At 50.0% G+C, this 14,770-nt stretch overlaps 1 protein-coding gene across 7 annotated transcripts in view; it reads right to left on the bottom strand.

Annotated features, from left to right (window-relative positions):
* The window catches only part of CAMTA1 (calmodulin binding transcription activator 1), a 235,027-nt gene extending 220,298 nt beyond the window's left edge, over window positions 1-14,729 (bottom strand). For 6 of the 7 annotated variants that reach the window (XM_088178821.1, XM_088178816.1, XM_088178817.1 and 3 more), the window contains exons 1-2: window positions 14,687-14,729; window positions 11,187-11,280 (exon numbers count right to left, since the gene is read on the bottom strand). In XM_088178821.1, coding sequence (XP_088034947.1) covers window positions 11,187-11,253 — 67 coding nt within the window. In that variant the 5' untranslated portion in view covers window positions 11,254-11,280; window positions 14,687-14,729. Of the gene's footprint in view, window positions 1-1,033; window positions 1,169-11,186; window positions 11,281-14,686 lie in introns of those variants that run through there. The other variant, XM_088178819.1, reaches the window with a different exon arrangement.
* Between the last annotated feature and the right edge of the window lie 41 nt (window positions 14,730-14,770).

Genomic DNA, 14,770 nt, shown 5'->3' with positions numbered 1-14,770 from the left:
ACCCTTGTATTCTATGAAGGGGTTTCCCAGTAAAGAATACAAATGGGTTCCACGCGAGGATGTACATCTCCTGTGGCAGATAAAGAAAAAAAAAATCCCTATTACTTACTACTAAACACCGTTCCTTGAGGTGCCCAACTACAACCAGGCCAATCCCTGGTGTGTTGGCATATTCAACGGGATTTAGGCAGGGGATGTGAACTGTCCTCTGCTCTCTCCTCCCGCCCCTGTAAGATGGAGGCGCCGACACCGGTACCGGCCGCGACCACCCGGCCGGCGAGGTCCGGGGTAGCACCGCTGCCCGAGCCGGCCGGGACAAACTTATCTCAAATAACGCAAAATATCCAACCCGCCTCCCGCGGAACCCGGGCCACGGCCCCGCTCCCGCCGGGCCGGGGGCAGGAGCGGCGGCGGAGCGGCGCTTCCCCCTTGCGGACGCGCCGGCCCCGCTCCCGCCGCTCCGGCAACTTTCGGCCTCAGTCGGGCGGCCCGGAGACCCCAGCGGGGCCGGGCCCGCGCCGCGCTCACCTTCGCGCCTGCCGCTCCGCCCGCCCCCGGCCCGCCCGCGGCGCGGAGGCCCCGGTCTGGCGGGGCCGTGGCCAAGGCCACCCAGCTTCCGACGGGCGCGCGCCCGCGAGGCACGTGCGCCGCCACCGCCGCCGCGGGGGGGGCGGCGGGGGCGGCCCGGCCCGGCCGTGGCGAGCGGCGGCCCCGCGCCGGCCGCGCCGCCGGGGCCTCCATGTTGGCGGCGGGCGGGCACGTGCCGGCGGGCGGCGGGAGGCGGGACCGTGCCCGGCCCGGCCCGGCCGCCGCGGCCCCCGCGCCACGCGGCCTTCCTGCCGCACATGGCCCGCCCGCCGGGCCGGCCCGGCCCCGCGGGGGCGCCGCCGCCGCAAACTTCGCGTCGCGCGGCCCGGCCTGTGCCGCCGCCACCGCCCCGCGGCGGGGCCGTAGCAGGGGGCGGGGGCGGCCCGGCGGGCAGGCCCGGCGCGGGGCCCGGCGCGGGGCGGGGGCGGCCCGGCCGCGTTCTCACCTTCCGGCTTGTTTTCGGCGGCCATTTCCCCTCCGCGCGCCACATCCTCCTCCGCCTCCTCGCGACCGGGACCAGGCGCGCGCCGCCTCCTCCCGCGCCGCCGCCGGCCCGGCCGCCCCGCGCGCACCGCGCACGCCCCGGGCCGCCCATTGGTCAATCCGCCGCACTGACATCCCCGGCGTCCAATCGTGGCAGGCCGGGGGCGGGTCCCCGGAGGGGATGGGCGCGATGGACACTGCGCCCCTCCAATGGCAGTGCGGCAGCGCTACAGTGGCACGCGCCTCAGCCATTCAGCGGCGGCGCTGGGCGGGCGAGCGGGGGCAGGACGGAGCGCGTGATCGACGGCCCCAGCAGCCACTGAAGGGCCAAGAGCGCGTGACTGACAGCCGCCGGAACCAATCGTCCCGCGGGGGAGACGGGACTAAGCGGATGACGCACGGAACCGCGCGCGCCGGCGGCCAACGAGCAGCGCCGTCCGCCGGAATGACGGCACTCGGCACCAATGGGGCGCGCGGCCCGGCCGGCCGGCCGAGGCCCCGGCCCCGCCCATCGGCTGCGCGCGGCCCCGGCGGGCACCGCCCCCCCCGCGCCCGGTGACCCCAAACAAAGGCGGCGATTGGCGCGGCCGCCAGTCCCCGCCCGGCGGGGCTGCCCCGCCCCGAGCACCGGAGCCGAGACTACACCGAGAGAGCGAAATTACCCCCGCTGGGACGCCCCGGGGCCGTTTTGTGAGAGGCGCCACCTGCGACCCGCGTTTGTCACCGCCCTCAGTAACGCCGGTGCCGAACTGGCGTGTCCTGGTCAGAGGGTCTGCCCGGCTGGGCTGGTCCCCGCGCTTCCGGGAGGGACGGAGGTGCCGAGCCCCTAGAGCGGAGAAGAGCCCTCCGGGCCGGGGGGAGCAGCTCCAGGGCTCTACTCCCCTTCTACGTGCCAGACGAAGCCCGGAGCTGTTTCCCTGCCCTGACCGGCGGCCCTGAGGCTGCAAAAGTTCTTTCCCAATTTTTCAGTAGTGTTAAATATTCGGGGTACTGTAGGCCCTCTTCCACAGCCGCAGCGTTTCAGGGTGCAGAGCACGACGCTCGGGTGAAACAGGCGTTCTTGGCACTGTGCAAGGATGATGAGGGTTTGTGATTTGTGGAGAGAACCAAGTTATGGTGGCCAACGAGATGTTAAAGGCTTGAGAAAGTCCTGCCCATCCCTCGGACACAGTTTGTGATACAGTGTCACAGATCCCACTCAGACACACTGCACACGGCCGGGGGGGGTTGTGAAGGGGCTCCCAAGACATCAAGGAAATTGTTCTGTCCTTCTCAAAACTGATGTGCCCTAAGAAGTGGAATGTTCTGGCCTGGCTGAGTCTGCCCCATCCCCGTCAAAGCTTGATGAGCACGGGCACTTCAGCCTCCTCAGGCAGAGCCCTGCGGAACTGGACCACAGCTAATGCCTGCACAATGCAAACCAAGACTGCAACGCTTGTTTCCTTTGATGTGTGTGACTAAACACACAAAAAGGATATTTTCTCTTAGATCCTCCTGGGAGTAGAACTTCTTTAAAAAGACCTGTTGGTGCTTTGGCTTTGCTAAGGACCGAAGCTGTTTCCAAGCCCAGACGAAAAGAGGATGGTGTGATGGGCCTCTTCTAAGACAGAAGAAAGGAAAATTCCTTTTTCCTATTTTCAGCAGCTGCTAATCTCGTGGAGCGTGAAAGGCACATTGATGAAGAGGCTTCAGAATGACAGGCTCACTCCCGACGGTCAGAAAGCTCATCTGGTACAGTGTCCTATAAATACCCACAAATACTAATGCAGCCACAGGATCAGCTAAGACAGTTGTTTCCTTCAGCACTTCAAAATATGCTGGAAATGGAATTTATGTCTCTCCTTGGTTATTCTTTCAAGGCAATCCATATGTTTAGCAGAGACATGAGGTAGCCATATAGTTGTTGTACTTCATAGTTTGCATTATAGCAAAAGATAGTATCAGACTAACAGAGACATCATCCCTTGGTGCTTAGGGACAGGAAGCAACCTTTGATGCAAGTCACGGACCTTTGCTTGATGCCTCATGGAAGTGTGGAGGGTCAGTCTATGCTGAATTCCTCCCCAGCACTCTCCTCAGGATGGCAGGTGCTGGAGCCCCTAGGACAGACCTGCCTTGCCCCCTCTTCTCCAGCAAGAAAAGGGCACCTGGCTTAGCCAAGGAGCACAGCCCACAGTGCTTCTGCCCTGGGGCAGCTCACCTCCAGCCCCTCTAATATCAGGCCAGCATTCTCAGCAGCTTGAGTTTCCAAATGGGTATCCAGGCAAAACCAAGTAATGAAAAGAAATGAGAGAAATGATGGGACCGACATAGCTTCTCATATTGACACAGCTCCTCACTCTGGTACCAAACACAGGGATGCTGGAGAGCTGTTGCGTTTGGTTTTGAGCCCCCCATGCTTGTGGCAGGAACTCAGGCTGCTCCCCACAAACAGCCTTCCTGTTCTTGCCAGGGAAACTGGCACAACCGTTCATTCCAGTCACAACCCTCGCTGCAGTATTCACTGACACCCTTTGGACAGGTAACCATGGGGACTCTACATGGGTCACATCACCCTGACGTCACCCACAAACTAAATGAAATGCCAAGTCAGCTCTGTGTGCACACATGAGTGTACATCTGTCTCTGCCCTCCAAGGCTTGAGCAGTTCCTTCTGCACTTCTATGGCTCATTAAAGCAACAAGGTCCATGCTCTGAGGGACAAGGTTGTTCAGGACACTGCCCGCCTTCTCCTGGCCTGCACAGCCTGGGAACATAGAAGTGCTGCTGCACTAATTGGGAACAGCTCCGCTGCCAGGACTAACACAACCACCCTGACTCCACAGCAGTGTGTACCCTGCTCTATCATGTGTCTTCAGGAGCACTGCCTGGCTTTCTAGATCCTTCCTGCTCTGTAAAGACATTGAGATTTTGTGTGGATGAGGATGAATAAAGCATTTTTAAAGGGTTACTGAAGCAGTGTACGAACTCTGCTCCATCTAGCTAATGAACTCATTCTCCTCCTCAACATGAGGTTTTCTACTAGGAGACACAAACCTCTAGTGAACTGAATCTCCCACACCTGAAATTACCTAATCTGTACACACAGGTTACCACAGCAGTGTGACCTGTATAATACCACAGATACTAAATGGGGATTTTTTCATTCAGAATGCCAGAAAGCCCCAAATATTTTCATTTAAGTCCAGTTCAATAAAATGATAAGAAACAAGACATTTGAATTGAAGTGCTGCTGGTATCTTTGAAGTTTCCCAGCTCCCACTGTTTAAAACTCAGTCCAATTGCTATTAAGGCACAGAGGTACTGAACTGCACAAGACTCCATGCATGGATGGTGTGGGATAAACTTGCTCACTGTTACCTTTCCAGGGGCACCCGCACAGAGCAACCTCCAGCTGATAAGCAGCAAGAGAGGAGATGTGCCAGGAGTTTGTGCAGTCTGAATCATGAATAATTTTTATCAGCACACTGATAAAAGCCGCTGCTATGCTGGTGATTGGTGTCTGGGTTGGTTTCATTAAAAGGGAGATGAAATACCAAGTTCTTTTAAAATTCTTAATTGTCAATCCATGGCAGATGTGGGTCTGGCTTGGTTAATTGGGTTAATGTGATGATTTGGCATACTGAGCTATATGCAGAAGTAAAACTGTTAAGAATATATTCAAATATCCTGTTATGGATATTCAGCACATCACCGTTGCTATGGCAAGCAGCACAAAGGAAAACAGTTCAGACAGGTTTAATAGCCATAATGACAATGTTGGAACCCCATTTCTTGTGAATTGTTTGCACAAAGTTACTTCATGATTTAGAAGCAAGGAATGCCAAGTGTTTTCACAAAAATACTCTCACAAGTGTGAGAAGAGATGATTAGAAAAACCTCATACAACAGAAATGAAATGCTTCTGCCCTTTTTACTCTCTCCACATACAGAATATAAAGGTGTTTCTTCTAAGTGTTATACTAGGAATAAACCTAAGACTTAATGCAGACAATGAGTGTGGACAAACCCGCTCTTAAAACATGTCACTGCATTTGTGATGTACCAAACCAATTCCTAGGTTTAGCAAAAACAGGTAAATATTCCAAAAACATGCATTTCTTTCAAAAGGTTCTCCTAAGAAGTATACTCCACCTAATTCTCCATCATCCAAGTAACTTGTCCAATATTATGTGGGGAAGTTGAAGAGAATATACATTACCAGGAACTAAAGATATTGGACTCAGAATGGACAAAAGCACAGATTCCCCTAGCAAGAGGTCGAGTTCAATCACCTTCTACACAATGGGCTTTGGATCCATCGTTCTTGCCATTGCTTCTGCAGTTCTGAGCCCATTTGTTTCCCTCAGAAATACAAAGACTACACTCAAATCACCTCTAGTTAAACCCTGCTGGCTACAGGAAATACACCCTAGGCTAAAATGAAGTACAACTCCAAAGTCTCAGCCCCTTTAATGGACTCTTTGAGGAAAGGTGGTTTTGCTGTGCAAAGCCCCATAAAGAGTTTGTTATATTATATATATTATGTTGTTATATCATATATATATTTATTATTATATATATTTAAACCAGTAGCCTCAACACGAAACACAGCATTTACCTGTTTAACCAAGAACAGAAGCTACAGTGCAGTTGTTCTACAGGGGCACCAGCTCCAGATAGGAATCCCATGGTGTTGTAGTGCTGGAGCCTCAGTCATTCCAGTACTGTGTCACACAGCTCCAGAAGGACTCACACGGCTGCCAAGGGCCAGCCTTTGCTGCAGGCAGCAGTGCCAGGGAGCAACTGTCCCACTATGCCCTACACACTGCCCCTGCAGCCCTTGGCCTTTGCTCCCTGTGAGACAGCCTGGGGTCTGCCTTCACCCCGTGGCACTAAGAAAGTAACAATCATTTTGCCCTAATATACACCCACAAGCCAGTTAGAAGAGAAAAAAAATGAAATATGAGGTAAATTAAAGCTTCCAACTAAGGGGATTTACCAGTAAGTCACCATAAAATTCAGATAATTTATTTTTTCAATTCTGCAGCAACTTTCTCCAATTCATTTGGATTAGCTATTAGAAATTATGTCTCAAAAATTAAAGAAAATGTCTATTGACCACTATATCAAATTCTAATTTTAGCCAGGGAAAAAAAGAATAATTAGGCTGTGATTTACTCTGGTAGTCAACTTACATTAACAATTTTCCCCCATGTTTATGTAATTCTGGCAAAATCAAATAATATATACAGTGCTCATAAACGCTGGGCTAGATTTAGTAAAGACAATTTCCTACACTACATCCAGGACATTTCTCTTTGCTTTCTTTTCTAATAAGACAATCGAGTTGTTCTGTGTAAGGAGGGAATATGATTGTCATGCCTCCTCGGTTGGAATTTTAGTGCAGTCTTCAATGAGGGTCACGGAAGGATTAGTTTTTAAAATTTTTTTTAAGCTGTCATCCTCCTGTAACAAGCTATATAGCGTGCCTGGTCTCTGGGAATGGTTTACTCCACATCCTAACTCTTCTTCCCATGGAGAAAGTATAAATCCTGCAAACTCTCAGTGCCAGAAGCCATCATGCAGTGTTGGCTCTGCAGTGGATGCACAGCTCTCAGCTCAGCACGAGTGAGTTTGGGACTGGATCTCTAGCCACAGCTCGAACAAATGGGGAAGGATGTTTAAGATCCCTAAAGTTATACTCCTAAAGTTGTGTTCCTGCTTTTAAACAAGTATCTTTTCCAACTCCCCTAGAATTGGACTGCTGTCTACATTAGCTGAATAAATAGGGATCTGGGAGCCAAAGCAGTCACCAAGGAATGAAACTGTCAGCCTCAGGCACTGAGAACAGAAGAATGAGTAATGGAAGACAACAAAGGAAGAACAATAGGAGAACCAAAGGAAGTAGAACTGGTGATGGTAACAGAGGAAAAAGGTGCTCAAAGTCACCTGGATTCCAGAACTAGAAGCCATAGGCAAATTCAAATTTACCTGAGTCAGTTTGCTCAAGACAACACCCCCCCAACACTGCCCTTTGCCCAAAAACCCATCCTAATACTTCTGAACAAAGTCTGTCCTCTGATTCCCTCAGGAAGCATCATTAACACACAGAGCACTCAAGCTTTCAATTAAAAAGCATCATTGCTGAAAGCATTATCCCAAATCTTTAAAGGTCTCCATCATTGTTTGGGCTCTGCCACGTTATAAATTCACAATGAGAAGGAACTTCCCCGACTTTTCCTATCATTATTTATGAATAGGTAAACCAAATGGAAGAGTAATCTCAGTGTTACAAACTGGAGTCACTCATGCTTTGCTCCCAGTGGCACCATGGCAGAGCAGCTGCTCCAGTTCTCTCAGGGTGGTGCAGCGATGCCTTATCACACAAACCCTTCTGCTCTGTCAGCAAGGGGACACAACACTTCTTATAAGCAAAAATTATTGGCTTAATATTTTCTCACTAGTTTTAGCCACAGAGTAGTTTCTTTCTAGGTCTGCCTAAACCTCATCTAACCTTTAAGACTATTCTTTCCCATGTGACCCATGAGAGTTGCACGAAATGAGAAATATATCCAAAGAGTAGCTGCAGAAAATATACAGAAATAACTCGTTTTCATTGAGATGTGTTCATTTTTGAGTTCTGACTTTCCCCTGAACTTCCTTCCCTGAAGGACTGGAACAGTAATACCAGTACAATAATACCTTTTCTCCTGAAGTGGAGTAAATCAGTTCCTCATTCTCAATAGTGAAGTGAAAATTAAGATGAAAAGGAGTATAGAATGCAGAAAACCCCTATTACTCCAGAATAATACAATTTGCTGCTGATCCTCAGTTGCTAAGACAGGCACGTCAATTATTTATAGAACTCAGAGTGTGAAATATGAAGTATTTCAACCTGGGACACCAAGAAGGTAAAACCAGGAACACAATCCTGACAGCACTGGCAGACAAGGACAGAATAGGCAAGCACGGAATATTTCTACACAGATTACCCTTTTTATTGAACTACAAATTGCAAAAGGTCTCTATCAAGTGCCACTTTCAGTGTTAAGTGAGCTGCATCTTCCTTTTGACAGTGTCAGTCTGTATTTAATGTTTATTTAACATTTATCTAAAGGGCCATCTCTGCCAGGGAAACAATGTACAGTAAGTTAGCATAACTTCACCTGAATATTTACAGGAAGCCCAGGATCTTCTCCTGGATCTGTGCTTATGTCCATCAACAGCCTGTCACAAACACTGTAAAACATGCTCCACATGACCAAACTTTGCCAATAATTTTCACAATCAAAATTCCAATTTATGTTCTCAGCAGTGACACCAAAATTTATCTGCACCTGTATGGTTTATAGCAGGTTTGTTGAGAGCAAGTATCTGGATTAAAATTCCCCAGGTTGCAGTGAAAGGTTGTTCATAGCTCATCTGAGGAACTAACAGGTACTATTCAAAAACATCCAAAATTTCTTGGGGAAAAACCCAAAGCAAACTAAATAAAACCTCACAGACAAAATGAGAAAACCTTGGAGCCCCAACTTCTAGTAACAGCCACTGACACATGGCATGGCCTTGCTAAAATGCTTTGGGGGTCTATGCAGTATTCTATCTCCAATCAAGTATTTCAAAGCTGGAGGAATTCTAAGTGCATCTCCTCCTCCTGCCTTGCCTCCAACTCTGAGGGCAAAAGCTTCAAATACAGTGACTAAGAAATTACAGAAAAGGACTAGCACTGATCTTTCAGATCAAAGGATATGGAGTGATTCACATTCTTTTCCTGACTGCTTGCGAGAGGTGGGCTAAACACCAACAGTCAGGTGCTGAAAAGCTCTACCTCAGTACGAAAACTTGCATCAGCAATGAGGCTACAGGACCCCAAACAGGACTCTCCCTTAGACAGGCTCCCTCGCTCAAGAGCTCTGTCACCCAATGTCACCAGAAGGGTGACACACACCACCTTCCACTGCTGCCAGTGCTCACCGATGACAGCGTTTGCAGGACAAACAGCAAATCAGAACAGGTATTGCCCGTTGCTCTCCTGCAACTGAAAACCTGAATGCTGACACGACTGAGGGAAAAACTAAAAAACCACAAGCTAGCCCCTCAGGCTACTGTCTGTCCCCAGGGTCACACCAAATACCACGTGCTGGAAGGAAGCAGAAGCAGGGAGGACTTGGCAGCGCCTGAAGCACAACGCCTGCAGAAGCGATTGTGCTGATGCCAAATCTGGTCCTTTCGGAGCTTTCCAGCCACTGCTGAGCGGACAGCACGTGTTGCAATGCTGGAGCTGGCAGCGGCACTGCTGAGCACAGCTAGTGGCCACTGGCCACTTTAAAGCACCAACACCATGCAACTGCCCTGAGCCAATGTTTAGCGGCATGAGCAGTAAAATAACACATATACTGAGCTCTCAAAACTGCAGCAAATATTGAAAAGCTTCCTTGTTCCAAATTTCACCCGGCCTTGTGGGTGCTGTAGCCACCATTGCTCTGTGCTGGCTGGGTGCCAGCGCCCCAACCAGGGACCAGGACGAATAAGGAATGGCTACACAACCTGGCTCTAGGGAACCAGCACTCCTGTAGGGACACGGGTCCTGCCAGCATTGGCTGTTCTCCAGTTTTATAGACTCAAAGCTCTTCAGACTGATGGTGAAGAATTTTGAAACCCAACGAATATAACAGATTTGCATCCAAGTTTATGGAAATTGCTGAAAAATACATCAACATCCTTCACATACACATATGCAGAAAAACAACTAACAAAACCATCAATCTCCCAAAATATGGATTGACAACAACAGAAACTTGCTAATTACTATTTTAAGTATCCTTAAATTCTCATCTCTGGTGCTATTAAATTAAAAATTATACAATCATGGATTTGAACTGTAGGACAGTTTATACAAGTTAGGATCATTCCAAAAAGTCAACCAGTGTTTCAGAGTATATTTAGCAGATATTTTGAACACGGGCAGAGCAAAGAGCTCTGTCCATGACAGGCTCTTGTCATTTTGGGCTGGAAGGCTCAAGCGGACCAAGAGCTCTGGAGGGCTAAATGCCATGAACATCTGAACTACTGGGAATTCCTCCCTGATTGCTGTTTTGAAAACAACGCTTCCAGCAGAAACTATTATTTATACATATCGACCCGTTAGACAGTACTGAAAAGATCCTCTGCTTGCCCCAGAAACACCCTGTGTCCCACACAGCTGCTGCTGGAGAGAGATGAGAGGCAGGGGCAACAGGCAGATCATCACTGCAAACCTGGAGCACTTGCAAGGAGAACATTTGCTTTTGACTTTTGAGGGATTTAAGTCAGCCTGCACAAACAAGCAGGAAAATATCCCAAGGAGAGCTACATGACTAATGAAGATTTTCTTGCTCCTCATCAGTTGCTTCAGCCACTTCTGCTGCCACTGGATGAGTACAACAAGTCCTTTCTACTGCGTGGTGCTCTGCAGGTATGACTAAATCTGCCTCTTACCTCCCCAAGTCCCCAGGTAGACTATCACGCCTCCATTACAGGGAGAATTTAGCAGAATGAAAGAGCCAATAAGAAGTGTTTCCTCTGGGCATCTCAACAGAATTATCACAAAATGCGGTAAAAGGCATCAGAGTAGCAGAGAGAGATTCAGCCCTGTCAGAGGCACCTGTTTGCAGAACACTCTCAACACTGCAGCCACGTGCACCTGCCCAGGGGCAGCAGGAGCCACAGGAGGAGCAGGCCACTGAGCGACTCTCTGGAGAACAACACTGGCTGCAAATGGACTGGTCCAGGGCTGCTATCATTTCTGGTTTTGCCCGTAGCACAACCACAGCAGCAGAGGTGTGGAGTAACTGCTGGGCTGGTGGGGCAGGGAGAGCTGCAGCACCTGCCAGCGCACACATGCAGGGACAGGGTGGAAAGGACGAATTGCATGGGTTTTAGGTACAGAATGATGCAACTTTGGGGAAAACCCGAGCAAAGAGAGAGCCGGTCAGGAGTGAGAGGTGGCACTGGGACTTCATGCAAAACGGAGGAGGAGGGAATTCAGAACACTGAGCTCCGGTTTGAGGGGGTGTGCCGTTTGCCTCATGAGGAAAGGTACCCCACAAAGTCCCACAGGCTCTGAAATGCACTCAATTAGCTGTTCCTTTTACCTTTTTGTTCTACCCAGCATTTCTTCAAGAGCACTGTCATCTCTGGCTTTGGCATCCTACTCATCATCTATGAATTCATGTTGCCGTTTCCTCCCTGAAAGGAAAAATCCCATAGTCAGTCATTTGCTACACAGAGGAACGGACAAAAGTGACAGTATTTTTGCCACTGTTAAAGTTCAAAGACCACCTTGCTCCAGACAACACTTCAAATTGTACTTTTGGCTATGGTGTAATTCAGCCATGATCAATCAGTGTGTGCTCACTCCACAAACTTACCCCAAAGTTTCCTGCAAGCAGCTGATAAGCTGTCAGTGCCTCAGCCCTGCCTGGAGAGAAGGAACAGGGCAATGACTCGCTCAGACTAAAAAAATTCCCAACAACAAGAGAAACTTGTGCCAGGCAAATATCTTTATTTTACTTTAAAACATTCTGAAAGTGTTAATCTATATAAAAGAGAAGCAATACAAGAACTGAGAAAGCATGTTTAATGTTAGGGAAGCCTTCACAGCACACGAGCGAAATTAAAAATAAGACTAAACACAAGTGTACAAAGCGGAGACAAAAAAAATCAATTTTCTCAAAGACATAACATAAGGGACTCCCACAGGGGCCAGCAAATTCTGGAAGGGAGAAAGAGATTATATTTTATGGGAAGAGATTCAATAAGCATTCTTTTCCCATAAAGGTAGTGATGGAGGATTGTCACTGCTCCATAGACACCCCGTGCACATTTCAGGACAACAGTAACAGGAAATCAATAGCACCTTTTATATGTGCAAAGACATTATGTCTCTGGACTCCTAATACTAACAAATGGGGCCAAGAAAGACCTTTACTAGAATTTAGCAGTCAGCATTACTCTGGCTGAGAACAGAGGGCAGGATGCTGGTCTACACCCTTAGATTTTTAGGTTTTTTATTTAAAAACTAACTCTGCTCAGAGCATCACCCTCGAGTGGTGCCCAGCAGTCCCCAATGACAGTACATCACAAGTGTAACGGTGCTGAGCCCCGGTGCTGTCACCCCATTGCACACATCCCCTCCAGCTGATGCTGTAGTCATTACAGACAGGAGCTTTGTCAGGGGGTAACTTGACAGCTTTGACAAGCTCGGCTGAATTTATGGCACTTTCTAGTTTTTCCCTCCATTGAGCTGCGATGGAACTAAAGTTAATATTACCAAAACCACTCTGCAAGGGGATAGGTTCCCAGTGCTGACTCCGTGATCCCAGCCACTGAGAGAATCTGCTACACTGGGCCCCTCACAGTGCCCCCTGCCACCCTCAGGGACAGAGAGGGCACCTCCATCCAGGCCACTTGCGAGAGGAGATTCCATGATGAAGGTCTCTGGTACCTCTGTCTCTACCACAGTAGAGGTGAATCACCACTAGTAAGGCTACTCACAGCTTACTAGAGAACAATGAAGCAGCAGCCACAGTGTCACAGGTCTGACAACACATGCCTAGCTAAATCCAGGACCTGAGTCTTGGGGGCTGCTTCTCTTGCTGTAGGGACTGTATCCCACACAGCACCACAAAGCTTCCACCTTCAAGTACCAATGTGGGAAGAGGAATATTGCAAGCCAAACCTCGGCAAGTTAGTAAAACACCAACAAGTACTTTTCTTCTTTTTCTTCCTTTTTCTTTTTCCCATCAGATTGCTCTTTGGTATGTATGTTACATTTCTTCTGTTATAATGCAGGGTTCTACAGAGCTCTCTCTACATCCTTAGAAAGCACAGTTCATATTTAGCTCCCTAAACTCGTATTTCTCTCTTCCTATATTTCCCTGCCAAGATGTGACACCTGTGGAACGTTCCCAGAAAATTCCCCTGAATCATCTGTGATGCAAGGGAACAGCAGCCAGCATTGGCAACAAGCAGCTGGGTCTTTTAGGAAAGTGTAAGATCAATCTGGTGAGGGGAAAGATCCCCAGTAATTCTGGCACTAACATCCCCAAGGACCACAGAGCTCCCAAATCAGTTAGAATAAGAGCATAATTACCACAGGACCAAAATCCATGGGAAACAGCGTTGCTATGGCAACTGACATCCTCACAACTTCAATCTCCTTTGCATTCTTGCACAGACTCAATGACTCCTAAACCACGAGGAAAAAAAAAATCTGTCTAGCAGGTGGGTTCATTGAGGAAAAACAGTGCTAGAGGTGCTTCCCCGCAGAACAGACCTATTTCCACATGGTTTCTCAGAAAGGGAGCCTTTGTGCAGCTCTCGTTCCAAGCATTGCATCTCACTCACCAGGAGTGCAGAGGAATGGCTATAATACAATCAATACTTCCTTGTTAACTACCCTTGTATCAGAAAAAAAATCTTATTAAATATTAAAATTACCCCCTTCAAAAATGAACCTTTTCAAGTAAAAGTTACATGAAGATAAAATCCAAAGCAGACTAGCTGAGTTTCGAAGTGAGAATGTGGTTTCGCATTCTCATGGTGTCAATGAGTGGTCTTTCAAACATTCCTCTCTAGAAACAGCAGTACCCAAAAAGCACTCCAGCATCCCCATACACAGATCAGATCCAGCCACTGGGCAACATCCATACATAAGCAGGAAAAGCCTTATTTTTTCTTCCTGACAGCCTTATCACAGTATTAATTTAAAGCACGCTTTAAGCGAGGTTCACGTTAACGAGCCGGCTGAGCAGCCCTTTTGCTAAAAGCTCTGAGCTTTGCACACTTTGGAGGCGTTTCCATTTCGGTACTGGTCGGCCCTGGGGAGTTTAACCCACCATCAGAGAGGGCAGCACAGCGTGAACCCCCAGGTCCATGTTCTCTACGCCAAAGGCCAAAGCAGCACTATTGATCCAAGGAAAACTGTTCCGGATCTACCGGTGACAAACGAGCACACGGTCTGCCCACGGTGTGCCCCTGCCAGCCGTGCTGTGCCCGCGGGTCTGGAATCGCTGAGCTCAGCCGTGCTCGCCTTCGGGTGCCGTGCAGGCAGATCCGCCCCGGGACCCTCCGCTGTACCGGGCTGCCGGACTTCCCCGCTGCCCTCCGCCAGCCCGCTCACGGAATAGCGACTCGACGGTGACAGCACGGTTTGGAAATCGCCCTCTTGTTACGGAGGAAAGAGGCCTCGTGGCACCGTCTGTACCTACAGGTTCCGCAAATGACCGGAGCGAGAGACTGCCCTTTAGGCAGGCACCGAGGGCCCTGCGGCACCGAGACGGGCACCGGCAGAGGAACCGGGGACGGGCACCGGCAGTCGCGGTCGCCGTCCCTCCCGCTATCCCCCGGGAGCGAGGCGGAGGGAGGCCCTGAGCACCCACGGCACTGCCACAGCCGCCGCTGGGGCATGCAGCGGCATGGAGAGCCGGGAAAGACGCGTCAGAGTGCCGAGGCGACGAACGAGGGGAACATAGCCGGAGCGGGGCAGAGCAGGTCGGTGCTGGTGCCGGTGTGGATGTCGGTGCCGGTCCGCGCTCCCTCCCTCGCTCTCTCGCTCGCTCTCTCCCTCAGTCCCTCCCTCCCTCACACTCACCCCTCGCCACCTCCGCCGCCGCCGCCGCCTCCCGGCTCTCGCGCCGCGCACACGCACGCGCACACGCCCGGGCCGCGCGAGCGC

This window comes from Sturnus vulgaris, chromosome 25 (assembly GCF_052056855.1).
Source record: "Sturnus vulgaris isolate bStuVul1 chromosome 25, bStuVul1.hap1, whole genome shotgun sequence".
NCBI lineage: Eukaryota > Metazoa > Chordata > Aves > Passeriformes > Sturnidae > Sturnus > Sturnus vulgaris.
This window is presented reverse-complemented; position numbering and strand designations above follow the sequence as displayed.